This window comes from Sebastes fasciatus, chromosome 10, assembly GCF_043250625.1.
Source record: "Sebastes fasciatus isolate fSebFas1 chromosome 10, fSebFas1.pri, whole genome shotgun sequence".
NCBI classification, from domain to species: Eukaryota; Metazoa; Chordata; class Actinopteri; order Perciformes; family Sebastidae; genus Sebastes; species Sebastes fasciatus.
Genome location: NC_133804.1, coordinates 17835573 through 17863379, shown reverse-complemented (window position 1 = coordinate 17863379; position 27807 = coordinate 17835573). Strand labels below are relative to the sequence as shown.

General features: G+C 40.1%; 1 protein-coding gene across 1 annotated transcript; it reads left to right on the top strand.

Moving 5' to 3' along the window:
• The first annotated feature begins 265 nt into the window (after positions 1–265).
• Positions 266–22545, top strand: f8 (coagulation factor VIII, procoagulant component). Its single transcript, XM_074648685.1, has 27 exons — positions 266–503; positions 1837–1937; positions 2520–2642; positions 4004–4216; positions 5260–5442; positions 5580–5683; positions 6768–6888; positions 7001–7295; positions 7383–7548; positions 7716–7803; positions 8768–8985; positions 9160–9304; positions 9706–9915; positions 11070–11878; positions 12010–12149; positions 13207–13372; positions 13488–13727; positions 13960–14188; positions 14273–14455; positions 15607–15723; positions 17004–17075; positions 17283–17368; positions 17492–17644; positions 18498–18642; positions 18738–18886; positions 21475–21657; positions 21940–22545. The coding sequence occupies exons 1-27, from the start codon at positions 319–321 to the stop codon at positions 22093–22095; spliced, it is 4980 nt and encodes a 1659-aa protein (XP_074504786.1). The 5' UTR covers positions 266–318; the 3' UTR covers positions 22096–22545.
• The last annotated feature ends 5262 nt before the right edge of the window (positions 22546–27807 follow it).

The window sequence follows — 27807 nt, the reverse complement described above, 5'->3', positions numbered from 1 at the left end:
GAAACACAAAATACAAGTATGAACCTGAAAATGAGCACGATATGGGACCTTTAAGGTTATTTGTGCTTGTTTGGTGTTTGTATTGTATTATGAGTGCATTGTGCAGCAGTATATCCAAGAATAATGTCTCCCTCAGGACAATAAAGCCTATAATAGCAGAGCATGCTTAGTCTCTAACAATCACACGCCCCCTCGTGCTACTTGTCCTCTCTCGCTCTCTCTCTCTCTCCACTTCCACCCCCTCACCTCCTCCCTTTAAATGTGTCAGCCTGCAGGAGGAGCAGCAGAGTTTGACCCTGCACGCCGCTGGAGAAGAAGATGACCTCCATGAGAGCAGCGACCCTCCTGCTGCTGCTGCTGCCGCCGCTGCTGCTCTGCTCTTCGGCCACAGAAGAACCGCGGCAGTCCGCCGCTGCTGTCAGAGAGTATTACATAGCAGCTGTAGAGATCGGCTGGGACTACGTCTACTACCTGGACGCTGTTGAGCCAGCGACCGACCAAAGGTGAGTATTTCTTTGTTTGATTTAAGCAACCATTGATATGTCACTTTTAGACCTCAGCCAGATTCCAAAAGGCTGGTTTTGTTGAATGGAACAAAAACACTTAATATAAGATCATTATTAGCAAATAACTTATTTGAAATTTCTTTTGGAATTACTGCCAAATTACCCCAATATTTACCTCAAAATGTATAGAAAATGACTATTATAAACATTTTTTAATAACTATATTCAGCTATTTCCCAAAAGCTGGTCATTGATTTAATACATGTTCCAGGAAAAGAATACAAAGTTAATTGATATGCTTTATTTCCATGTCTGCTTATAAATAGATAATAATTAGCAAATAACTTATTTGAAATTTCTTTTGGAATTACTGCCAAATTACCCCAATATTTACCTCAAATTTATCGAAAATTGCTTTATTATAAACATTATACATCCTATATACAACTTTATAGGCTGCACATATGTACATATTACATTAATTTATTGCACATACTACATTTATTCATTTATTGATGGAGTGTACACACTATGTTCACCCATTCACTCTGTATCTTTTATATCTCTATTATTGTTTTTATAATTTTTGTATACCTTTACCTCTCCTGTGTTTCACTCTGTTAGCTGATGTTGCTGCTTTGACACCTGAATTTCCCTCCGGGGATTAATAAAGGTTCATCTTATCTTATATTATCTTATCTTATTATTTAATAATTATATTCAGCTATTTCCCAATAGCTGGTCATTTATTTAATACATTTCTAGGAAAAGAATACAAAGTTAATTGATATGCTTTATTTCCATGTCTGCTTATAAATAGATAATAATTAGAAAATAACTTATTTGAAATTTCTTTAAAAAAAACTTCCTGAATCATTACATTAGCTACCAGGTTACATTTGTGTAGACAATAAGTCACACAATGGTGAGATTTGTGTCTGATCAGAAGTGTCTTCTATTAGTTTTGGTTTTCCTTATGCTATTTTATCATATGATTATTAAATAATGTTTAATTTTTTATACATTTTGAGGGGTAATTTGGCAGTAATTCCAAAGAAATTTCAAAGAGGTAACTTGCTAATTATCACCTAATTACCATGACATTTGCAGACCTGAATTACCTGAATTATTAATACAATTAGACCTATAGTTTGCTTCCAGCTAGCTCATGTTTTTTACGGTAATTTATTAGAAACTGGCAAATTAACAATTAATTGAGGTGTAAAAGGCTGATTAAGAGGGCTGTTTTCTTATTTTTTGATCTGTATTTTGTTTTCCTGTATTTTTGTTTTTATTATTTTTTTTAATGTATTTATTTATTTATTTTTAGGAGTAGATCCAAAGATATTCCTCAAAAATACGTCAAGGCAGTTTACAGGGAGTACACAGACTCCACATACACTGTCCCCAAGACGAGGCCAGCATGGACAGGTAGGTCTCAATTTTCTCAATCATTCAAAAACAATCAAATTTTTTAATGGTTAATAGGCTTTATTAATGAAATAAATAAAACAAAATAATGGTCTGAAATGTAAAGTAAAAGGTCAAATTGAGTAGTTTTACAGTCAAGACAGTGATTTGAAGACTGATGATGTGGACAAATACACGCTCAAAGAAATTATTTGGTCTATTTTGTCAGATTTACTAATTTCAATAAAATTTCCATCCAGTTGAATCAAGTAATTCTAACGTAAACCCAACAAGTTTCATGTAAATTAAACGAAATAAACGTGAGATGAATAGATGAGGATTTATCTAACTATAGCTCATATCATTTCCCTAATTTACTTAAATAAAGTTTATGTAATTACTTTTAATACATTCTGTGTATTATTACAAATTTCCATCCAATTACAATGATTTAACTTTAAAATGTACTTGGTCACATAGTGTTTTCCTGACTTTTGAAGAACAAAACGTAACGGTTATCAGATCTGTTTTAGAGCGTGTATCTTTTGTCTTAAATGATCACATATGTGACTTCTTTAAGAGCCTTGTGTCCTCTGGTTGCAGGTATTCAGGGCCCGGTGATCGTAGCCCGGGCTGGTGACCGGGTGGTGGTCCACTTCAAGAACCTGGCCTCTCAGTCCTACAGTATGAGCCCCGTGGGGATCACCTACTGGAAACAGTCTGAAGGTAGAGACGGAGCTGCTGTCATCCTTTGAACTTTCTTTACTTTCTCTCATTCACAATCTGAACATTAGTCAGCAGCATAGACTTCTTCTTGTTAATTTTTTGACTCATCATTTTGACTCATAATCTTTTTTCATGTGAAGTACAGTGTAGATGAGTCAACGGCAAAACGCGTACTGGTCCAATCCTACTTTAACGGCTTTAAGGAGAAAATCTGATCTTATTAATCACATGCTTTTTTTTTTTTTTTTGTTAAAGCCTGAAAAGAGAGAAAGCCATTCAGGGAAAATGCATGGATGTAAATGTCAAACTACTACTAAGAATCATATCAGAAACAAACACTGTGGTACTAATCATTAATGGTTTCATTAAGAGTTGCCTCCTCATTCTTGAGAATTTACAGCGAGCGACGGTTATCATTATCTTGTGTGTGCAGATTTTGTGCAGCACGTTGGAGCCAAACTGTAAGTCTTACAGCATGTAGGTGTGTTTGAATTACAACTGAAAAGAAAATATCACTGATCTGAGAAGCTTTCGAAGACTAATACCCTCCACAGAAGGCATTGGCATCTGTCCTAATGCTGCTGTAGATCCAAAGCAGTCAGTTCTTGTAAACAGCTCAGGGTAGATTCCTATAAAGGAGTTCATCATAATCTGAAAAGCTGCACCTGTCACGTCCAGGAATGAGGCGTCATCATCGAGCAGATCTAATAGCACCAACGTGTGATATTAAGAGCGAAGGAAAGGTTAATCCCTGTAGGTGCACATGTTCGATATAAGTTATTATTACACATTATCATGAGTCTTCTGGATGTGCTTTTACAGCAGCGTACATTGTGCTCCTACTTTCACCTTTATTCCTGACAGTATGGATTTATTGTGAAAGTTCGCAAAACATAATTTTCCCAAACATTATGTCACTTTATTTATTTATTGTGTTTCCTGTAATGTCATTAGAGGACTTCTGTAGGATCTTTATGTCCTTCAGTATAGTATAAACTTTATATTCTGCAATTACGTTTCCATGATAACAGATTTTAACCATCACTTCTCGGAGAACTGCCTCCTTGACGGAGGTCTCAGGGCTTTTTATAATTAAGTGTATCATTATGGATTTCCTATGTTTTAGGAGTCTGTTCACACTGATATAGGCTAATAAAAATAAAATATTAAACAATGATAGGCTAATTAGGTTTCTTGAAAGTCTGGCCCCCACAGTGTCTGCTTTGAAAAATTCTGGCCCTTGGACAGATGTAGTTGCCGACCTCTGTTATAAAGATTAGGCCAAATGACATGCATTCCCTTGACACCTGTTTTCCTGCTGAATCAATACAGAGGAGTCATGCTGCGTCTTTTACTTCCAGGAGCCGGGTATGATGACTCCACGGCTGGCCAGGAGAAGGAGGATGATGCCGTCTCTCCTGGAGGATACTATGAGTACGTGTGGGACATCAGCCCTAAAGACGGCCCCACTTCCAGTGACCCCGAGTGTCTCACCTACTCCTACTCATCCCAGGTGGACACGGTTCGAGATGTAAACTCAGGACTCATCGGTGCCCTGCTCATCTGCAAAACAAGTCAGTGTGTGGTGGGGCAAAGGGAACATACACAGCATCTAATTTCACCTACATTATGTCTCGTCATGTCCTGTGTCTTTATTGTTCTTTAAAGCTCTCACATTAGTGTCACAAACCAAAGTATTGGACAAATAGAAAATTGCAGTAGTATCAATTCAGTAGTTGTTGAGACATTTCATTCAAAACTACAAATGTGAGATGGCGCTAAAGGAAAAGTGAGGGAATCACAGAAGTCATTGAAATTCATCTTATGGGCACCATGAATATCCGTCCAGTAACTGTTGGGATATTTCAGTCTGGACCAAAGTGGAAGACCGATCAACCAACAGATCAACATTACCATCCCTTTAGTGCAATGTACTAGATAGAGACATACTGAACAGGGGTTTATCTCACTCAATAGAAAAGTCAGATTTTATAGGAAAACAAATATTAGATAATAAGATAAAGATACAGATGTGCTTGATGCTCCTGTCATTTTTAAATTGCACAGTAGCAGCATTGTGAGTATATTATAACATCTTGTATCACATGTATTATGTGTTTGTTGATTAAGAATGGTTTATAGACATTTTTGACATTATTTTATCAATCACTTATTTTATTGTATTTCAGTTGTATAATTGTATTATTTTGTAATTAATATTATTAATAAATTATTTTATTGAATTTAATTTGTATACTTTTATTCTATTTTATTATTTTATTTATCACTTTTTTATTTTATTTAATTTGTATAATTTATTCTATTGTTATTTTATTAATCTAGTTTTTATTTCACACAGTTTTAGTTGTAGTGTTATTTATGATATATAATGTTATAGCTTTTAATTATATTTTTATTTCATTGTTATCATTTTATTTTCTCACATGCATTGGTGTCAAATTGTTAAATTGCTGAATTCTGTTTGTCTTTCCTTTTGTTTTCGTGGTCAACTTATTTTTTCAGCTTGTCAGTCATCTGTGAAGCGCTATGAACTGCACCAACCTGTATGAAAGGTGCTATACAAATAAAGTTTGATTGATGTGTGTGTCTTTTCCAGGTGCCTTCACAGATGAAGGCCAGAGGAGAAATCCGGCGTTTGTGCTGCTGTTTGCCGTGTTTGATGAGACCAAGAGCTGGTATGGAGAGGTAGGAGAGAGGAGGAGCAGAGAGAAGTTCAAGAGGAGCGGCGGCAGAAAGGAATACCACACCATCAATGGATATGTCAACTCTACGTTACCTGGTAATGAACCAGACTGGCTGCAGACAGGGAGCCTGTTCCATGAAGTCGTGTTGTATTGTTAAGTGTTGCCAACACTGTGCTCGGTGTATCAGTGTATGTGGTTTGGCCTCATTTTCTCTCTCTCTCTGTTTGTGTAGGTTTGACGATGTGTCAGGGTCGTAATCACGTGTTCTGGCATCTGATTGGGATGGGCACAGCTCCAGAAATCCACTCCATTCAGTTTCAGGACCACTCTCTGCAGGTAAGTCAAGTTTTCACATTAAAAACAGTGATAGCAAACAGATTTAAAGGGTAAAGGAGATATTTCTTAAACTCCTAACTTAAATACTTTACTGGCTAATTAAAGGGCCAGTGTGTAACATTTCGGGGGATCCATTAGTAGAAATAGAATATAATATTCATAACTATGTTTTCATCAGTCACCTGAAAACTAAAAATTGTTCTGTTTTCGTTACCTTAGAATGAGCCCTTCATATCTACGTAGGGAGCGGGTCCTCTTCACGGAATCCGCCATGTTTCTACAGTAGCCCAAAACGGACAAACCAAACACTGGCTCTAGAGAGACTTTCCCATTTTTACGTTACCTGAAGGCCACCATAGTTCTCCGACATGCCTGCGATACTGAGGTAACATGATCCGCAGAGTGCAAAACCGTGGTACCACCAGCCGCCGTCTGACTTCGGTTGCTCATAAAATAGTGTTATTATGGTAAGGATGGCTTCTGAGCGAGGCCAACGGCGTTACCACAGTTTTGCACTTGGCGGCTCACGTTACCGCAGTCTTGGAAAGGGAGGAGTGAGCGGAGGAGTACTCAGTTGGTTGCAATCTGCAACCACACTACTAGATACCGCCAAATCCTACACACTGTCCCTTTAATACACATTTGAAATAAATGGACACTGCGTTTATTGTGTCACTCGTCGGTCACAATCAGATTATGTTTCAATTATAAAAATGAACAAATGCTACCTCAAGATGATTTTTATTGACACTGAATTGCAGATTAATTTCAGTAAACGAGTATAACAGCAGTAAACTGTATTTCTTATCTACTGTACTTCAAAAAGGTTTTTGAAAGGTCTGTAGGTTGTTTAAAAGAATAGTATGACATTTTTGAAAATGTGCTTTTTTCTGAGAGCTAGATGAGAAGATTGATACCAGTCTCTAATGTCTATACAGTACGTTAAGTAAGGTGTGGCAGCCAGGAGGTGATTAGCCTAGCTTAGCTTAATGACTAGAAGCGGGGGGAACAGCTAGCCTTGCTCTGTCCAAAGTTCCAGCCCCTCTAAAGCTCACTAATTAACACTTGTATTGTTATTGTTTAGGTGATGAGCCATCGTAAAGTCACCATGGAGGTGACCCCTATGACATTCATCACTGCAGAAATGAGACCTGCTACTATCGGCCGCTTCCTTATGAGCTGTCAGATACATGCTCACCGCCACGGTAAGAGAGGCCCGATAAGTCTCCTAGACTTTGAGCAATCTGTTTCCCTAAGTAAATTAACATTACATCCTCTATTTAAATGATAACTCTTGTTGTTATTGTGCTTACCCAGATGGTATGAACGCTTATTTCACGGTGGAGAAATGCCCTGAACCTTTGCCGGGACCCGACCTGCGAAACGTCAAACATAAGGATTACAGGGATAGCAGTGAAGAGTACTTTGAAGACGACAGTGACGACGACAGTGACGACGGCGAGAATTTGTTCAACACCATCAGCTTTCAGCCTAGGAAACCAAAAGTGCAAGCGAGAGCCAGCAGGGGACAGCCATCTATAACCTGGGAGCATTACATCGCCATTGAAGAGGTCACGTGGGACTACGCCCCTCATCTCAAACCCACAGATAGGTAGGAACGATTGAGTATGGGAAGGAAGAAGAATAACAGAAAGGGAAAGATTTGAATGGATTATTTCTTTTCTCTTTGACCCATCAGTGAGTTGCAGTCTGGATATTTGCCTGCAGCTCCCCATCACCTGGGCTACAAGTATAAGAAGGCGGTGTATGTGGAGTACAAAGATGGATCTTTCACTCAGAAGAAGAACCCGGCCAAGACACTGCTGGGTCCACTCCTGAAAGGAAAAATCAACGATAAAATTCATGTGAGTGAGGACAGAAAATATGCAAATTGGCCTTTTGTGCATGATCAAATTTGAGGAACAAAAAATAGAAATGATCAATCATAGAAAAACAGAAGCACACTTACAGTATGTAGCACTCTTTGTATTGCTTTCTATTGATCTCCCACTGGTGTGAATTGCATCTCCAGATCACTCTGAGAAACCTGGCCAGTCGCCCTTTCAACATTTACCCCAATGGCCTTACCAAGATCTCTCCACTGCAGAGATCCACAAATGGTAAGTTTAAGCAAGGACATAAACCAACACACTAAACTAATCAATAGTTAATGTCTTTATCGGCAGTGCAAGCTTGCAAATCTAACTATAAAGGAAGGAATCTTTGTCCGTCTGTGTGTCCTTCGCGTATCTCGAGAACCGCTCATCTGATCTACTTCACATTTGGCAGGGGTATTGCTCAGGACCCAAGAGACTGCTGTGTCAAATGTGGTCCAATTTGGCCAGATGGTATATATACTATAAGCCACGCACATTTGGGTCTCGACTGATTTTCCGCCATTTTGAATTTGGTCTAAATCACATTTTTTGCAACTCCTCCTACAAATTTTGAGCAATCGTCACCAAATTTGGTACAAAACATCTCTGGACCAAGCCAGAAAAAGTTACTTTGTTGGATTTTTGATGTTACATACAGGTTTGCTACAGCTGGCCCATCAAAGTTAGCTCAAATGCTGTGGGATGGGGCTTAAATTACAAAAAATGTCATGTCTTCTGAACACTTTGTGTTATTGCGACCACATTTGGTGGACATGTTTAGATATGAGTGGCCATGGCAAATTTGGTGCCATTTGGCCAATAGGTAGCGCTGTAGCAGCATCATCTAACTATAAAGGAAGGAATCTTTGTCTGTCTGTGTGTGTATGTATGACTGCCCTTTGCATATCGTGAGAACCGTTCATGCAATCTACTTCACACTTGGTCGATACAAGCAGCCATACCGCGTTCTCGACATCGCTGCAAGCAGCACTTCTGGGGCCAATCAATCAGCCCCTTCCGGACAGGCACTCGCTCCAAACGGGCACTGAACAAGTATACAAAAATTTAATGTATAATGTTTTCAGCGTACTATGTTTGTTGCTTGGTGTGTTGTCTTTAGTGGTCTTATTCTCATTTTATTTTATGTCGATGTGATTCCCCAAATTCCCAACATCAAAGTTTCATCTAACCTCATCTAATTAAACAGCTGCAGAGAAGGACCTGCGCTCCATGGCAGTGCCCCCCAACGGGACGTTCAGCTACGTTTGGTCGCTAACAACAGATGATGGACCATTGGGGGGAGACCCCCAGTGTCTGACACAGCTGTATCAGAGCACCATCTCCCCAGAGAGGGACTTGGCCTCCGGACTGGTGGGCACCCTGCTCATCTGCAAGTACAACACCATGGACACCAGAGGACGTCTGGTGAGAAGAACGTTTCTATAATAATAAACATGCACTCGATGTAGCACATATAGACTCAATGTTGAATGTTGGAAAAATCCACTCAAAATGCAAGAAGATGCAAGCTGCCATGTTGTCTCTCACCTGCACTAATGTCATTTAATGCCCTGTGTCTCTCTCTACCGTTGCATGCAGTTGGGCCCAGATAAAGAGTGGAGCCTGATATTTGCTGTGTTTGATGAGAACAGAAGTTGGTACTTCAACGAAAACATGCAGAAGTCCAGCCAAATCTCCTCAAACACCACGGACCCTGAATTCTACAACTCCAATGTCATTTACAGTAAGGTCACCTCAGAGATACATCTTCAAACCCGTTGTTAGTGGATTAATCAACGCTGTGAAATATGGACTGAATGATGTTAGATAAAACGAGAGACGTGCTCTGAGCTTAAATGATGTTAGTTTAAACCTACAATAACTTTTTTTGGTCACTTTGTTGGCAGCAAAACAAGTTGTGAGCACAACATTGGCATATCATCACCTTTTAAATTGCTTGGTTACACATCCAGCAGTTACAGAGCAACATTAGCATTGATTTGTTGTGTTTCTGACGACCTGATGAATACAAGTCCAATATTTTGTTGTTTTTTGTATAAACGTCTAGTTTGTATGACCAGTCCATTATACATTGAGCAATCAAATCATCAATTTAATAACTGTGGATTTCCCTTTTACCTCCAGGTATAAACGGCCTCATGTTCGCCGGGCGTCAATTTTTGTTGTCTCAAACCGACGTGGCCTTCTGGCATGTGGCCAATGTGGGCACCCAGAGTGACTTCCTCTCTGTTTACTTCACGGGAAACCTCTTTCAGTACCAAGGCCTCTACCAGACCGTCATCACCCTCTTCCCCATGACTGGCATGACCGTTCCCATGGAAACCGAGGTGATGGGTAAGACCGAAGTCTTATTTGTTAGATAATGTTGGTGGGTGAACCCAAATTTGAAGTAACTCATTACTTTATTACTTTGTGATTTATGATGCAGGCACAGAAATCTACTGCTACTGATATGTTTGCACGGCTTGACTGCAGTTGCTGGCATGTGCTAGCTTCAAATTTGAAAGTGTTCCCAAATCAGGCAGGAATATCCAAACATTTTACTTCAAGTAATATGACTGTGTCATAGAAAATGCAGGTCAGATGCATTGAAAAACATTTTGCAACAACAGTTCACACAATAACATTGTCAAGTGCAATTATAACTGTCACTAATTAAAGGTTCTCTATACGTTATTCAGAGCATATCTAGTGAGTCCCTTATATAGAACCTTTCAAGTCACTGTCAGTGTTGCCAGATCAGATTGCCAGTTTCCAACCCAAATCATAACTTTGCCAGAAACCCTTGTAAAACTGAAACCATTACATGTGCAATAGAAAACACATAATAAGCATACAAAGCTTCACATCTGCTTCAAATAACCAAAGATAAAATGTTAGATAACTTGGCTATGGCAACCCACAAAAAGTGCAGACAGACAACCAAATAGACAACTTCCCACGTCAATGTCGATGATGATGGCATCAAGGTAACGGTCCTCCGTTATCCTTAACAATGATTGAATGCAATTTATGTCAATCAAATATTCAAATATAACATGAGTGAGTGGACACAATGAAGTTTACTGAATTTTGTATTTGTGTTTTTGACCATAACATGACAGCTTGTTTGATAATTTTGTTTTCACAATATTTGCAAAACCCCACCAAATGTTGAGACAAAAGCAGTCCACATTTCATCTACCTGCCCAACGCTATGTTTCCCATCCCAACTTAATCTAAAGTAGCCCAACTGGGCAGAAATCAGCCCAATCTGGCAACACTGGTCAATGTGCGTAGAATTTTACAATGTCTTGCTTTCGCTTTCAAACTTCCATTTGATTTATTTTTCTACAACAATCTACAAAAACAAAAAGCATAATATGAATAATTTCTAAGACACCATAATCAAATACAAATTGCACAGCCAGTGCACAGTGGCTGAGACATAAGAGTGCACTGACATGCTGACGTGTTGCTCTTGAGTCATATTAATTGTCTTCTCTCAGGTGAGTGGGAGATCAGTGCTTACGATGGCAGCCTCAAGAGCCGGGGGATGAGCGTCCGTTACACCGTTCGTCAAAGCGAGGATGGAGACCGAGTTGATCGTGATGGGGTTGAAGACGATATCTCTGACTATATCGATCAGTTTGATCTGCAGCCGAGGAGCAGAAGACCTGAAAATTGCACAACGTTGGTTCGATTGTGCAAGAAACCCCTCGCTAATAACAATACTCAATCGGTAAACACTTCCAGTCAAAATGTCACTAATGGTGAAACAGTAACATCACTGGATGGAGACGGAGGAATCCCACAGGATGTCTTGGAGGAACTAGGGAGAGACGGGGAGTGGACAGTTTCTCAGAATGAGACTGAGCCTGGAGGAGAGGGAGGTCGAGGCAGGCAGAGAAGACAAGCAGAGGGCAACTGGACGGATGTAGATATCAGCTCTGGAGCCTCAGAAGATGGACTCACTGGGTTAGAGATTGGAGGAGAGGATGTGGAAAATAGGACTGACGCTGGTGCCGAGGTGAAAGCTGAGGAAAGGAGTAAAATGTCGAGTGTGAATAATGAGACGAAGGGAGAGCTTGAAGAGAGCAACGAGATCTTACCGAACAGCAATCCACAGCTGACAGAGTTAGTCTCAACTGTAGAGCGAAGCAATTCAGAAGAAATGGATCGAAACTTAATACCACTAAACCACATTCAGTCTGAGCCTGAGCGACTTAGAGCCGTTCTGGAATATAACTACACTGCTGATGGCAACAACACAACAGGGATCGATCTGGCTCTCGAGTATGACGACTACGGCCTAGAGGTACTATTTTCTGTGTGTATGTCTTATTTGAATTCATTAAGTATATACAGTATAATGTATATCAGTATGTTGGATACTAAGAGTCACAAATCGAAGCACTCACCTGCAGCAAATGCTACATTTTATTATAGGTGAACACGTCAGATATATTTGACACGGATTACATGGACCTGCGCTCCGGAGAGACTAGATACCGCCACTACTACATTGCAGCAGAGGAGATCAACTGGAACTATGGCATCCGAAAACCTCATCAGCTCATCAAACCCAGGTAGGAATAATATTTCATCCAGGTTTCCGCGCAGGACCGTACAGATATAATATGTTACATTTGTCGGTTGGTGTTTGTAAACGCAGCATTCAAAATGATATCCTCCTAATGACTGAAGAGAGGGAGCGGCGTGAGTGCGAACAAAGCAGTGAATAAGAGAAATAAAACATTATTTTTCTGATTGTTTCACGGCGGTTACGGTCTAAAGCACAAATAAACAGACGACTAACTCCGAATACCTCTGCAAAACCATGCGGGAAGGTGTCAAGTTGCCTGACTTTGAATGAATGCAGCCGGATGGGAGGCTGTCCTCTCTGCTCGGTGTGTGTGTGCACGGTCAAACTGACACACAGATATCAGCACACAGCAGAGGAGAAAGAGAGGAGCAGGGGAAAAACTCCAGTGAATAAAAGCACACAGCGATGACTAGCAACCCGTTCTCATCCGTCAAATACGGCCGCTTTGTATCTGACAGAGCTCAAGGGGGAAGTGTGCCTCGGTATCAGAGGCCGAGAGGCATGACAAAGTGGCAGTATTTGACCTGGGAATGAGAACAGGCTGCACACCCCGCTTATTGGCTGGGGGGACCCCCAGAAGAGTCCTAAACACAGCAAGGGCAGAGTCTCTGTAGATACAGACACCACCACACACTTCTAGCGGGGCATAAGTGATGATTAAGAGGGATTATTTGTTGCATATTATACCTTTTTAAAGGCATTCTTTGACATTTTGAGGCTTATTTTTTGCCTCGCCCTCTTGCCAAGAGAGATGAAAAGATGAACCATTCCCATGTCTGTGCGTTAAGTATGGAGGTGATTAGCTTAGCTTAGCACAAAGACTGGAAGCAGGCAGAAACAGCTAGCCTGCTCTGTCCGAAGTTCAAAAATCTGCCCACCAGCACCTCTAAAGATCACTTATTACCATGTCGTATCCCGTTTAATCCATACACAGACAAAAATGTAAAAATGACAATTGCACAGACACAAGAGTTTTATCTTCTCATCTAACTCTCAGCAATGTCTAAAGCAGCAGTACTGATTCAACTCCTCTCTTTTAGAGAGATGCGTCGAGGGATGAGGAAGTTCCTGCCAGAGTATAAGAAGGTGGTGTTTCGAGCCTACAACGATAAAGACTTCCTACTTCCTGTGGGCAGAGGAGAGCCCCAGGAGCACCTGGGGATCATGGGACCTTTCATCAGAGCTGAGATCAATGATCTCCTCACCGTGAGTGGCGCTGTCGCTGAGCAAAATAGAAGAACGTCGAATGAAACAGTCTGTAATTTCCTTACTTTTTTTCGGTGCTTGGTGACATATCTGTTCCCTCTCTGTCTTATTTAAGGTGGTCTTTAAGAACAAGGCATCCAGGCCGTACTCCTTTCACCTTCAGGGAGTCTATGACCGCAGCCAGGGGGCCGGCATGGGCCAAAGCCAGGCATCCTCGGCTCCGCCCGGCGTCCCAGGAGAGCCTGTGGCTCCTGGGGAGGCGCGGACCTATAACTGGAGAGTAACCAGGAAACAAGGACCAACCGACACTGAATTTGACTGCAAGACTGGGGCTTACTACTCCACTGTGGACAAGGTCTGGATAGATCTTCACATTTAGCCTGCTCACAATTTATCTTTCATGGATATACAGCATGCACTGTATATCCGTATTAGTTTGTAAAATGTCTTTTCTTGCATGGAAATGAAATGGCAATCACAAAAAAGTTTCTTATATTGATTCAAGTCTCATCTTTTTCTAATTAATGCTAATAATCTTGAGCTATAGTTGCATGTCAAGGAGAGAAAATAAGTATTTCTGTTTCCAGGAGAGGGACCTTCATTCGGGTCTGATTGGTCCACTGGTGATCTGTAAGTCCGGCACCCTCCGGACTCGTCAGAACACGCAGCGAGACGTCCAGGAGTTCGCCCTTCTCTTCCACACCTTTGATGAAACTAAAAGCTGGTACCTGGAGGAGAGCCTGCAGCGCCACTGTGCTCCGCCCTGTCAGGCCAACACTGAGGACCCCTGGTACCACATCAGCAACAAGTTTGCAGGTGGAGAGAATGAGATTGATTGTTGGCCATCATGATGTAATGAGCGTACTATAGTCTCAAACTTATGCCTATGTTTTTCCTCAGCAATAAATGGGTATGTAGCGGAGACTCTTCCTGGTCTGTTGGTCGCCCAGCACCGGCTCGTCAGGTGGCACCTGCTGAACGTTGGAAGTGACGGAGAGTACCACGCTGTGCAATTCCACGGTTTGCCTTTCACTGTTCACACTGAAGAGGAACACCGTATGGGGGTCTACAACCTGTTCCCTGGTAAACACACACACACACACACACACACACACACACACACACACACACACACACACACACATTACACCTCACTTGCCTCACAACGTTGAGTTTCATTTATAAGGAGCCAATATTTTCCAGTACCCTGTGCAGTAAATTGCTACTGCAGAGTTCGTAATATAAAACATGTTTTGAACTAAAACTACATTTATTCATCAGCCCGGTTTTGCCTGATCTTACTCTACAGATATGTCTGCATGTTTAAACAAATTTATGTGAACCACACTCTTAATATGCATTTAGTATCAATACGATTTTCTGTCCAATTCATTGATTCTCAAAGTGGGGTCTGTGGCACTCTGTCAGGGGGTCCGCAAAATAATTTGCTATAACTTATAAAATTGTGATGTGTTGTTAAAAAGTGCATATCTACAGATTGGGACCATTTGTGCCAAAAAAAACAAGCATAATGTGTCCATTACTCCAACCAACGTTAGCTTTGGGCCAATAGAAACTCTATGATTGTGACACACAGCAATACGTTTATTATATTTAAAGGGGAAGTACTTACAGAAAGTCAGCTTTAGACTGGTAAGTTTAAATGTCTGGATTTATGAGGATTGCCAGTCTTTCTAATGTTCTGGCTATAAATGCTGTCAAGTTGAGTCCAAATGCAATTTGAATAAAATCCCCCTCTGTTTAGAGGTATATAAGTGGTATTAACGGTAAATAACATTGCAAATTCCCCCCACTGTGGGACTAATAAAGGATTATCTCATCTTATCTTAACATGATCCAAACTGAAATGTGTTTCTGTTTATCACAATGAAACGTGTTTGAAGTATTTAGGTTGAAATGTTTTAGAATACAAATACTTCCAATGGCATCTAAGAGTACAAATGGTAGTAAGCATTGTGTTTAATCTGTGGTACAGTTAAGAGTGGGTCCTTGGAAAATGGTACCCCTGGTCTTACAGTAACAGTTCTGTGAAAAGACTAGCTGTAAGAGCATGTATCTGGGCTAATATTATGAATCCTGGCGGTATATTTACCAACTGAAAAAAATAAATCATAGAAAATAGAACACCCTTTTCTTATCTCTGTTTTAAGTAATTAGCTCACTTGCACTCTGAAAACCTTATATCATGTATTGCATTGCTCTATGTCACCCAGGAGTGTTTGGCACGGTGGAGATGAGACCCCCCACAGTTGGCACGTGGCTGGTGGAGTGCACTATAGGAGAGTACCAGCTGGCCGGTATGAGGGCTAAACTACTGGTCTATAATCCAGGTAGGTACATGCTGCGTCACATATCTGTGAAAAATATCTATGTATTATTAATTTTTATTATGTAATATAATAGATAATCAAAGCATTGATAATGGATTTACTTTAGTTGATCTTTTTTAGCCATGCTAGTATCAATGTCAGGATGAATCCATTGCTTTTGTTGTTCCCCTGACTTTTATGTCAAGGGCCACTATTCAGTCAAACCTTCCAGTTCACACCAGTTCAGTTGGACTTGTATACTGTAAGAAACTAGGAACTGTTATTACTCACAGTTGTGTTTAATGCCAACACCTTTGTCAGTGCACTTTTCCCCATATTTTTCACACTGTAAAGTATTTTATTGTTGTGTAATTTATGGGGCGTTTTTATTAATGAGGACTTCCCATATTGCTAAGCCGAATATCTGAGTTAACCCTGTAGAGTCACGCGTGTCGTCATCGCCAGAAATGTCGAAATCATAGACTGTGTATAAGAAGTGGATGTAGTTTCAAGTTTCTTTATTCGTCATATGCGCATCAATTACAGTAAGCAGACGTTGGCAATGAAAATCTTGGGTCTCAGGTTCCATTCTACAATGACTGTGTCATTAGAAAATGTATACATAGAAAAAGGAAAATCACACAAGTAAAAGCAAAATGAAAATCAAAGACATAAAATAATGCAAGTTATTACATAAAATAAGTAATGTAAATATAAATTTGTGGAAGGCAGGACTACCGCTTTGAAGCCTTGAGTTCGGCATTTTGGCCGTCGCCGTCTTTATAGTTAACTTTCATGAATTGAAAACACACTGTGAAAGTGTTAAAGTTGAAAGACGAAAACACGGATAACTCCCAGACCGGACAACACTGTCAATCACAAGTTAGCCACGTCCTAAAGCATACCCTGCTTTATGGTCTATTTGACTCCAAATGGGACCATAATTTACTAAATGAACATCATGCTGTATTGAAGAAGACTTGAAACTAGAGATTGAGACCATAAACTCATGTTTACAATGATGTAATAAATCAAGTGAGAAGTAGGCTCATTTTCTCATAGACTTCTATACAATCAGACTTCTTTTTGCAACCAGAGGACCTGCTGGCTGTTAGAAAGAATGCAAGTTTAAGTCACTTCAGCATTGGCTTCACTTGGTAGCACACTGGTCAAAATAGACAATGTGGTATGACAATGTGTAATATAGTTCCGTACTGTTCAGATTTATTAAGTGCACAGAAAGGGATTTGAGGAATGCAATATTGAGCTGTAATTTTCTTTTACTTTTTATCGACTTGCAGAGTGTGTCTTGCCTCTGGGGATGCAATCGGGAAGGATCGAGGATTCCCAGATCACTGCATCAGATTACATAGGTAAGACTGTGTTTTTCATTTAAAAGAAGAAGACCCTCAATACTTGCAGAGAGAGGAAGGGCTTACAACAAATACCCAGTGCGCTGAAATTAAACCCCACCCCACACACAGTCTTGTGGCCACCAGGCAGCTTTATTAAATCTGAAAGCCTGGAAACGACCCACGCTGAGTTGGATTCTAGCCGTGTTTACACATGTGTGTGTCCAGGTAACTGGGAGCCGAGGCTGGCAAGGCTGGAGCAGTCCGGTTATATCAATGCCTGGATGGGCAGAAACAGGATGTCATGGATACAGGTAAGATATACAGCCTTTATGCAGCCTAATGCAAGATCTGAATTGAATATTCTCTTTGTAATGTCCATGTGTAAAACAGAAAACAGAGCACAGTGTACTGAACTGTAATGTGTGTGTTACTAGGTTGACCTCCAGAGGCCCACCCTGCTGCACGGCGTGCAGACGCAGGGAGTCAGGTCGAGGCTGAGGGACAACTACATCACAATCTTCAACGTCTCCTACAGCTTGGACCAGGAGACCTGGACCGCTTACAGAGGAAACAGAACCCCTACTGCGGTACACACACACACACACACACACACACACACACACACACTGTATATCTGTTACAGTGAGGGATATTATTTGACAGCAATAAAATGATTGATTGATTCTTCAGGAAATGAGTTCCCCAGAATTGCAGAGGCTAAACCTGGATCACAAGCAGTTATGGAACAGCAGATAAATAGACCATTTATGTGAAATATTTCAAAAGCCAGCTCCAACAATCTGTTTCTTGTCTCATTTCTTGAGTTCTGAGGAAGATGAACCTTCTCCTCCTGAAGACTAGACTACAGACATGACATTAAAACACAGAGAAAAGTAAAAGATGCTGTTGCATAGCATTTTGTTTTTTACCAATTACGAGAGCATGCTTGCCATTTGGCTGAAAATGGACCTATAACCACCAGTCAACCATTGCTTTCAGTTCATTTCAGAACACTATGCAAATCAACTTGCAGAGCCTTGAGAGATACTGGTAATAAATTAATCTGGTAATTGGTAAATTAACATTTTGCCCCCTTTATATTTTTTGTCAAAGAATTGTCACTGCATGGTAATGCAGGTACGGGCAGGTACTTTACAATTTGGAAGCTGTTCTTGGTTGTGCATTTATGTTGTCAGAAAATGTAACCAGGAAGACAAACATTAGGAAAATGTATTTGCATTGAAAAAATGGTTGCTGTTCAGCAGCTGACCACAGGAGTTTGAGCAGTATTAAATGTTCCAAGAGCCACTAGTTGTCTCTGATAGCAGCTGCATAACCATGACATCATGCTGTTTCACTTTCAAATATATTCAGTAAAATCTACCTATCTCAAGCAAGTTTCAAGTCCGAGCTAAAACTGTTTGTGTGGCTCTGTTTCAGGTATTTTATGGCAATATGGACAGCTCCAGTGTGAAAACCAACCCCTTCTCTACACCATTTGTGGCTCGCTACGTCAGGATTCAGCCTGTAAACTTTGTCCAAAAGCCTGCTCTCCGTCTGGAGCTGCTCGGCTGCGATCTCAACAGTGAGTTGCACCAACAGCAGCAGAATTTATTGTTCATTTTAATATATGCAAGTGCAGAGAATGACTCTGTTATGTGTGTCTGTGTGTGATGCCAGGCTGCTCTCTCCCTCTCGGGCTCAAGAAGAGGCTGATTCCTGACAACAGCTTCACTGCTTCCTCATTTTATTCATCTCTGCTGCTTAACTGGAGACCCGGCCTCGCTCGCCTCCACCAAGAAGGCAGTGCCAACGCTTGGAGGCCAAAGGTGAACACAAATGCAAAAATGCCACTTAATTTATAACATGGGTTAAATAGTAATAGTTTGCTATTTAAGGTAATACGCTTAATCACTTTCTTGCCAAGAGTTAGATGAGAAGATTGACACCACTCTCATATCTGTCCGATAAATATGAAGCTACAACCAGTATGCTTAGTTCATCTTAATTTAGCATGAAGACTGACAGCTAGCCTCGCTCACTTGAAAGTTTTCAAGTCTGCATCGATGATAGGACAGGTAGGGTCAAAAGTAAGGATGTTTATTGGCAAGAATCTGGCGATACAATACGTATCGTGATAAAGGGATAACAATTCAATATATTGTGATTCTGTAGCAAGGCGATATATTGCAATTTTTTTATCTAATTTTAGGAAAACTGTTATAGTTTAGAGAACAAGTGCATAAAATATGAGTAAAAAAAGTTAATTTTTTATGCAATCAGAACAGTGGGATCTGTATTTGTATCTGCATGTAAACTATTAATTTAACCAAAGCCATTGACTTTGAGACGAGGGAACCGGAAGTGCTAAAATGATAAATGCTAACTCATTTCCAAGTTTTAGGACTCATATCTGCACCACTCTCCTCTCTCTACCCTTTCATTAATTTGTTCTGTAGTTCCTCTCCTCCTCCTCGTCCTCCTCCTCCTCATCCTCCTCTTCATCCTCATCAGTTTATAATTTTCACACTTTGCAGCACTGAACTGTAGAAGTGTGATTAGTCCCTCTGTCAAACTGTTGAGCTCTTATTAAAGGTCACCCACCAAACAGTAGCACTTGTGATCTATGGACAGAGGTCAACCACCACTGTGGGCCAACTATTATCTGGAATAGCCTAAACAGACAAACAGTAGCTTCTAACAGTAGCTGCAGACATTTTTTCATTGTTCTCAACATCGGTCCGAACAGGAAAACGTCTTGCAAACTGGTTCCAGGAAAGAGAATAAATGGGACGACCTTGATTTAAAGTTCCTTGTTTATAAAAATGTGAGAGGTTTGATTTTAAATGGTCTCTCGTCACACTGAGTATGAGTCATTTTTGTTTGTTGGGGCTTTTCCTGTTGCCAAGCAACTCTTTGCGTATCAGTTAAAACTAAAAGTTGTTCATGAATGCTGGTTAAAGTCCCCACATTAACAGTTGGTTGATGTTTTTGGTTTTGGTGATGCCAGTGGAAAAAAAGATGCACTGCCAGAAACACTTTCCTAGTTTATAAGTTTCCTAATCGTAATGTGGGAGAGGAAGTGGTGTGGCGTTCCCTTTGGCCAACCCTACATCTGTTTTTGTTTTTCCTTCGCTTTGTCTGCTTCATACAAAAGCTGGTATCTAATTATTTCAGTTTTAAAAAATCCTCTTCATTTTATTCAATGTATTACACTCATGATCATTATTTCATAATCATGTCCTTCTGCACGTAATATCATTTAGTTCTAATTTGGAGACAATGAATATACTGAAGCTGTGGTTGGTTTCTTTTTACAGTGAATAACAAGTCAGTGAAACAGAAAAAAAGTAAATTAAAGGAACAGTGTGTCACATTTCGGGGGATCTATTCACAGAAATGGAATATAATGTTCATAACTATGTTTTCGTAAGTGTATAATCACCTGAAACTAAGAATCGTTGTGTTTCCGTTAGCTTAGAAAGAGCCGTTTATATCTACATAGGGAGCGGGTCCTATTCAGGGAGTCCGCCATGTTGCTCCGCCATGTTTCTACAGTAGCCCAGAACGGACAAACCAAACACTGAGAGGCTCTAGAGAGAGACTTTCACGTTTTTACGTTACCTGAAGGCCACCTTAGCTATCTGACAAGCTTGTGAAACTGTGGTCACTCGAGCTGCAGAGTGCAAAACTGTGGTACTGCCAGCCGCCGTCTGAGTTCCGTTGCTCCTAAAGTAGTGTTATTACGGTAAGGATGGACTCTGAGTGAGGCGAACGGCGTTACCATGGCTTTGCACTTGGCGGCTCACGTTACCGCAGTCTTGGAAAGGAGGAGTGAGTGGAGGGGTACTCAGCTGGTTGCAATCTGCAACCACACCATTAGATGCCTCCAAATCGTACACACTGTGCCTTTTAATACAGGCTCCGGTATATGTGTTTGCAGCTCTAGTTTTTTTGTCTTTGTTGATTGATATTAATGTGCGGATGCTTTTTATAGCAATCCCTTGTTGTAATTTCATTATTGCTGACTTCTTGTACACACTGTTTTATTAAGTCTTATGTTAAACATTTTATTTTGGCCTATGTTTTTATGTTTTTATTCTGTATTGTTTTTATCTTGATGTTTGCACTATTTTAACTTATGTAAAGCACTTTGTAACTATGTTTGGAAAAGTGCTATACGAATAGTTTATTAATAAGTTTATTATTATTATTTATTATTAATATTTTCCTTTCTGGCCCTTTGCTGCATGTCATACCCTCTCTCTCTCCCCCCCTTTCATAACTATCACTGTCACTATCATTAAAGGCATAAAAGACCCAAAAAATAATCTTTAAAAAAAAACATATATATATATATACAGTATATAATCCTGTCTGAGATCTAAAAGTGTTTCCTCTGCCCTGTCCACCCCAGAACAACAACCCCCACGAGTGGCTGCAGGTGGACTTGGGTAAAGTGAGACGCATCACGGGGGTCGTGACCCAAGGAGCACGATCAATGTTGACCCAAATGATGGTGACCGAGTTCTCCGTCACCGTCAGTCATGATGGACACTCATGGAGCAGCGTGTTGGAGGAGAGCTCCCAGAGAGAAAAGGTTCAAATCCCAGTTTACCAATAAAAACACACCAGTTCCTGTCTGACCACAGCTTCATTAAAATGACTAACATGTTCTTTACTCACTCACTCTTACTCCTTCAGTTAATCATTGATGCAGAATATATCTCAGAGTTTCCTCACTGTCACACAGGTGGATGAGTCACTCTGTGGAGCTGACAACCCACCAAAGGAATCCTATTAAAGAGCCATGTTTTAATGACACATTGTTAGTTTACTATATTTATCCATCTCCTGTTTATTTATTTCTCTCCTTCCTCAGATCTTCACAGGAAACAGCGACTCAGACGATGAAGCTCTCACCGTCTTCGATCGTCCTCTGTTCGGCCGCTACCTCCGCATCCACCCGCGGGGTTGGTTCAACGACATCGCCCTGCGTCTGGAGGTCCTGGGCTGTGACACGCAGCAGGGGCCCTGAACTCTCCAACGCCACACAGAAACATTTTAGTAGCGTTATGTATCCTGGTTTCATTTTAGAGTTTGAAAAATTTATTTTGTTATGCAGAGCACTTATTAAGTTATATATTACATGTAGCTGTTTGTATCAGAGAAGCTATTTCCTCTTGTGGCCACAACTTTGTTTACATTTCCACCTTTTTCACAGCACCCTATTTGGCCAGAAAAAATGCTATTAAAATATTTTATGTCTTTATTTAGCAAAGAATCATGTTTGTCATTTTTAAAAAGGATATCTAGTGTTGGTAGAAATAAATCTATTTTTAAGATGTGACCTTTTGAATGTAAGCGTGTGTAAATATTTCAGATGGATGTATACAGTTTGAATGGTTTTATATTGTTGGAAAAGTATTATAGTATTAATGTATTTTGTTCTGCTTTATTAGAGTTTATATAAACAATGAATCTTAAAGGGTTTCACTGGCATTTCTTTCACGACCTCGGGTGTGACACAAACACAGAAACAGGACACACTAACATTTCTCTTTCATTCTGTGTGCTTTCAAAACTCTTCACCAAGTTCAGTTTGATCAGCTTCAAACCAGGACGTTTCACTTTCTCTGCTTCCTGTCCTGTTCTTCATGTCCATGTCAGGAGAGGATGTAGCGCTTTCTCTCTTTGCTTTTGTTTTCTTCCCTCTTCCCAGCATATTATCTCTGTTCTTTCTTCCTCACATCCATCTTTAATCTGTCCAAAATGTTCCCAAACTGTTATTTTGGCTTATCCACCTCCACCAGGCCCTCCCTGCAGAAACAATGAGCAGTTCTGCTCCAACATTGTCCTGCTACAAGTTGAAATGTGCAGCCGCGTTAAGCAGAGCGAAAACAAGTGGCCGAGGATGAGATGATGAGGTGACTGGAGGGGAAACGGTAAGAACAAGCGAGGTGCGTGCATGCTTGTGTCTCAAGTTGTATATTTTGGGCCTTGATTGTGTGAAACATAAAAACATGAGCAGCCTTTATCAGCTCATTATCAGCGGAGGAAGTGTCCAGGCGGGGGGTGTGTTTCGTTTAGAGGACAGGACATGCGTTGGCAGAGACGTGGCAGCAGCACATTCACACTTTATCTCTGTGAAAACAATAATACATCCTCTGTAATCTCAGCAACAAGACAGACAGACAGAGCACCTGTATATGCAGCTCCAACCGAATAACGGTTAATACACACGATCTGAACCAAATGAAACAGGTGAGCAGAAGCCATGGCCTGCTGCCCGGCTGGGATTGTGTTCGCAGTGTGTGAAAGACCCAAAGACAACAAATACAGGCCAATCGCATACAGAACAGGTGGCGAAACTGAGACTGATTCACTCTCCAAATTCATGTTTTTGTAGATTTAGGTGCATCAGCTCTTCCAAAGGCTGTCTTTGGTTTCAGTTTGTCCTTGAAAATGAACATGCAGAGACATTAAAACATGCTTGAGACAGGAAATCCAACCCAGAGAACAACATTTTTTCATTATTGATCAATAAGTTGATGGGTTTTTTACGATCGTTTTTTTTAGTAGCCTATATAAAATCTCAGAAAATAATGAAAAATGCATTTCAGAATTTCCCAGAATCCAAGTTTATGTGTTCAAACTGCTTGTTTTGTCCAAATAACAGTCCAAACCCAAAAGCTGGAATTAGTGAACACATTATCAAAGCTGTTGTCGATTAAAGGCGGGGTTGGAAACATTTTTTGTTATATTTGTTGATGTTCTCATTAAATACCGACAGCATCAATAAATCAAATGCTCTGACAAAAAAAGGAAAAAAATCTGTGACTGTCGCAGGACTGTAATAAACCTGTCCAATTATTTTATTCGGCCCGACTTGGTAACTTTCTCTCTAGATTTAGGGACTTTTGGAGCTAGTTAGCAGCTGGTGCTGCTCGTTACTTTCACTGGAAAACAGTTGGCAACACTGGGCTGGGTTTATCTGCTAGATAGATTTTAAAAATCAAGTGTACTCTTTCTGGTTTCTCAAGATCACCCACCCTGCCTTTTAACCTTTTATCAATCATTCAAAATGACTAATCATTTCAGTAGTAACGGGTGGTGTGACGACTCCTTGTGTTCATTTGATGTAGGAAACTCCGACACCTAAGACTTGAGATCTGACTGTCGATCAGCAGCCTTTGTACCGTCATGCCAAATTCAATTAGTTTTCTGTCTCAAGTAAATCTATTTGTAAGTTACTTTTCAGACTGAAAGTATCAAAAATAAATGGTTACCTAGAAGGGAGAGAACTAAATCTTTCAAATATGTGATGCTAACTATGTACCGTAGGTTTTGTGGTTATTGGGCTAAAACTCGCAATCAACCACAAAAGTCCTTCAACGAATGATCCTGAAATTCTTCTTTTTTTCTTCTTCTTTCAGTTTGCAACAGACCACAAGCCCAAGCCTCTACCAATGAAGACAAAGTTGGGAAACCGGTGTGTACAAATTTCTGAAATATGTATGTCTTTCATCATCAACAGTTTTCAAAGAAACACATCTTTTTATTATTCCAGCCCTTTTCCGAAAAATCAACTGTCAGATGGCACAATAATTGCCCCATAATGATACTCCATCAGATTTGACATTTCCAAAACATGGAAATCTGTGATCTGGATGTTTCGGTTTTTCTGGACGGTGAATGATTGCCTCACTTTCCTTTGTCACAACCTGCTAATATGTAACAGCAGCAGTGCTTCTATGTGGACAGATCAGTGAGGAAGTCCCACGAAGGGGGCAGGAAAGAAAACAGTGTGACCCAACAGAAAAAATGACCACAGTTTTATCACTCTCTCTTACATCACTTCCTGCTTTGGTCCTCAGACCCCCTGAGGTCCCAGGCTTTAAGATAATACAAACCAGAAGTAGACTTCATCTTTCCCTTTTTCCTTCTTCTTCTTTTTCCTCCACTTGGTGAAAGTTACACCATTGAAAGTGACAACATGTGTTGTTCCATAATAGCACAATAAGAGTAAACATTGGAAGCACAGTATACATCTGAGGAAGCATTTTCACTCTGATATTAAAAATGCATTTTCTCATACTTCTTGGTAGAAAAATGTCCAAAACCTGTGAATACCTGCATAGCAACACAATAGACTATTTACCCGTTGTTAAGAAACGTCTTCTGGTTTCACTCAAAAATCATGAACTTGATATTTAACCTCCGCCCTGAAATTTTTCTCCAGAAGAGTCACAAGTGAAACATGTTTTTCTATCACTGATATGAAGCATGTAGTTATATTTCTAAATGAAACTGTGTGATTTCTCGTTAATAATAAGTCGAATCAGCATTCTTTGTAACTGTGTGTGTGCGTGCGTGCTGGTTGTGGTCAATCCCACAAGTTTCCAGTGTGGCGACATTAATAGTTAACATGAAAAACTCCTGAAAGTAACATTTCACAACCTCAGAAATTATTAATGCTTGTCATAGGCTTACACAGGGAAAATGAAAGTTATCAAGGACCCCATGAAATACTGAAACATAATAGGCTGTGTATGAATTTAGATTTTGTAAATATGGAGGATGCACACAGAATGAGTTGGCCGTTCACATATGGAACATTTGTATTAACTAGTTAGTTAGAGAAAGCTGGGGAGAGATGAGAAAAAGAGCTCCTAATATCCAGTCGCACAGCAGTTTGTGAACTAGTGTACTAAACCGCAAACTTTTCCTAAACCTAACTAAGTAGTTTTGTTTTGAAAAGACTGGAGCAGAAATTTACACGTGCGTCACATGTTGCTGGACATTTGTAGGAAAACATATAAGAAATATGTTTTTGAAAGTGTTTCTGAGCATCAGGTAAAAAAAGGAAATTTGTGTTTATGTACACGAATCAAATAAATAATTTTGTGACTATTGTTGCGATATCTGGTTAAACTGTAGATGTGTAGCAGTTATTTTCAGTTCATTTGAAATTATTATAAATAAGTTAAAAATGTTATTTGAAGGAATAGAGAAGTAGTTTATAATGTGGTATTTTTCTTACTTCTTATTTGTTGTTGTTGTTGTTGTTCTTTTGTATATGTATAACTTGAAGATATACGTTTTGTAAATTAGTGGTGTGGGATGGGCCAGATGTTTGGCATGACACAGAAATAATGTTATAATATCCAAAAATTAGTAAATTAGATTATTTAGTAAATCAAGTGTAATGACAATGAAATATTTTGTCATTGAATGTATTTTCAGATCCTTTACAGAAATAAATAAGGGAGGGGGGCCCCCTACTGGACAATCTCCAGTGTTACGTTAGTTATTGCATGGAAACAGTGGTTTCCTGCACTGTACGGGGACAAATACAAATATTCACAATCATACAGTATAGTGGCCATTTGTACAATGTGTACCCATCCAACTCATTTAATTTATACCAAAATAAGGAATAGACAGTAAGCTTCATCTCTACTTGTGTTTTTTATCCCCTCAGTGTCTTGCAGTCCCTCATTCTTTAATACCTGCTGTCGTTTCCCAATTCATTTTATCTGAATGTCACAGCTCCCCTGAGTTGATTGGAGGTTATTCAGATCACCTGTTGTGCAGGTTAGGGGGTCAATTGAGAGCAGCTTGTTGCGTTTCCCCTCCCGGCCAATCAGGGCGTGATGACGGCCTTCCTTTAGAGCTTAAGATAGGTGGAGAAATGCACACTCAGGGCACTCTGATCCTGACTTGACTTAATGCAGACCTCATTTTAGCAGATTCAGCCAGAAAACTCTGCTCTTTAGTCTCTTTTTAGACTTCTTTGCTGTCTTATTGTTTCTGATTGAGGTTCAGCATGTTGAAACGTAGCTAGAGTGAATATTGAAGAACATATTTCCACTAGATAAGTGCTATTCCTGCGAGAGTTAGTGCCTGCCTAACAATAACAGTGCAGTGTTTATTTATTTTCGTTGAAACCCCCTTAGACACATTTCCATATTATCAAAGAGGCATTTTATTATAATTGAATATTCTTTTTTTTCATTATTATTAAGTAGGCTTTGTTTATTATTATTGTGAAGGCACTTGTGAGATTTGTTTCTCCAAGTCAATATTTCTGTATTATGTGGTTGGGAACTGTTTTTCAGAGCTGAAATCTGAGGAATCCGTACCGCCACACTGGTAGGCGGAGTTAATGCAACAGGTTGCCCCTTGCCAGTCCGTCCATGATGCATTTAGGATGCCCATTCTTCCTGCATGGCTCTCCCCCCTGCACCACATGTTTTCTGTGCTTTAGTTGCACTTATATTTATTTTTCCCAACACTACACTTTCACACATCTACTGATCTACTAGCTGACCATTTCAACCAGTACAAATGTGTGCATTTCCCTCCTTTTGTCACGGCCTAAGTGCCTAAGGGCCGTGACATTCAACGTTGACTTTTCCCTCTGATGTAGTACCTCTGGTTACTTAACTCTGAAGTTTGCATAAGCAGCACTAAAAATCATCAAGAGACAGAGCTGAACCACACAGATGATTTGATAAGATGAAGATTCACAATCATACCTCGTATTATATAGCTTTAAAAATAAACTAAAATCTGAAAAAACACCAGGGGCCTCATGTATAAACGGTGCGTACGTACTAAAATGTTGCGTACGCTGTGTTTCACGCTCACGCCGGGATGTATAAAAATCAACGTGCCGTGAGAATGTGCGGGCCGTCTTCCAAACTCTGTCATCTGGCAGTGTCAAACTACAAAGTCCTGAAACTCG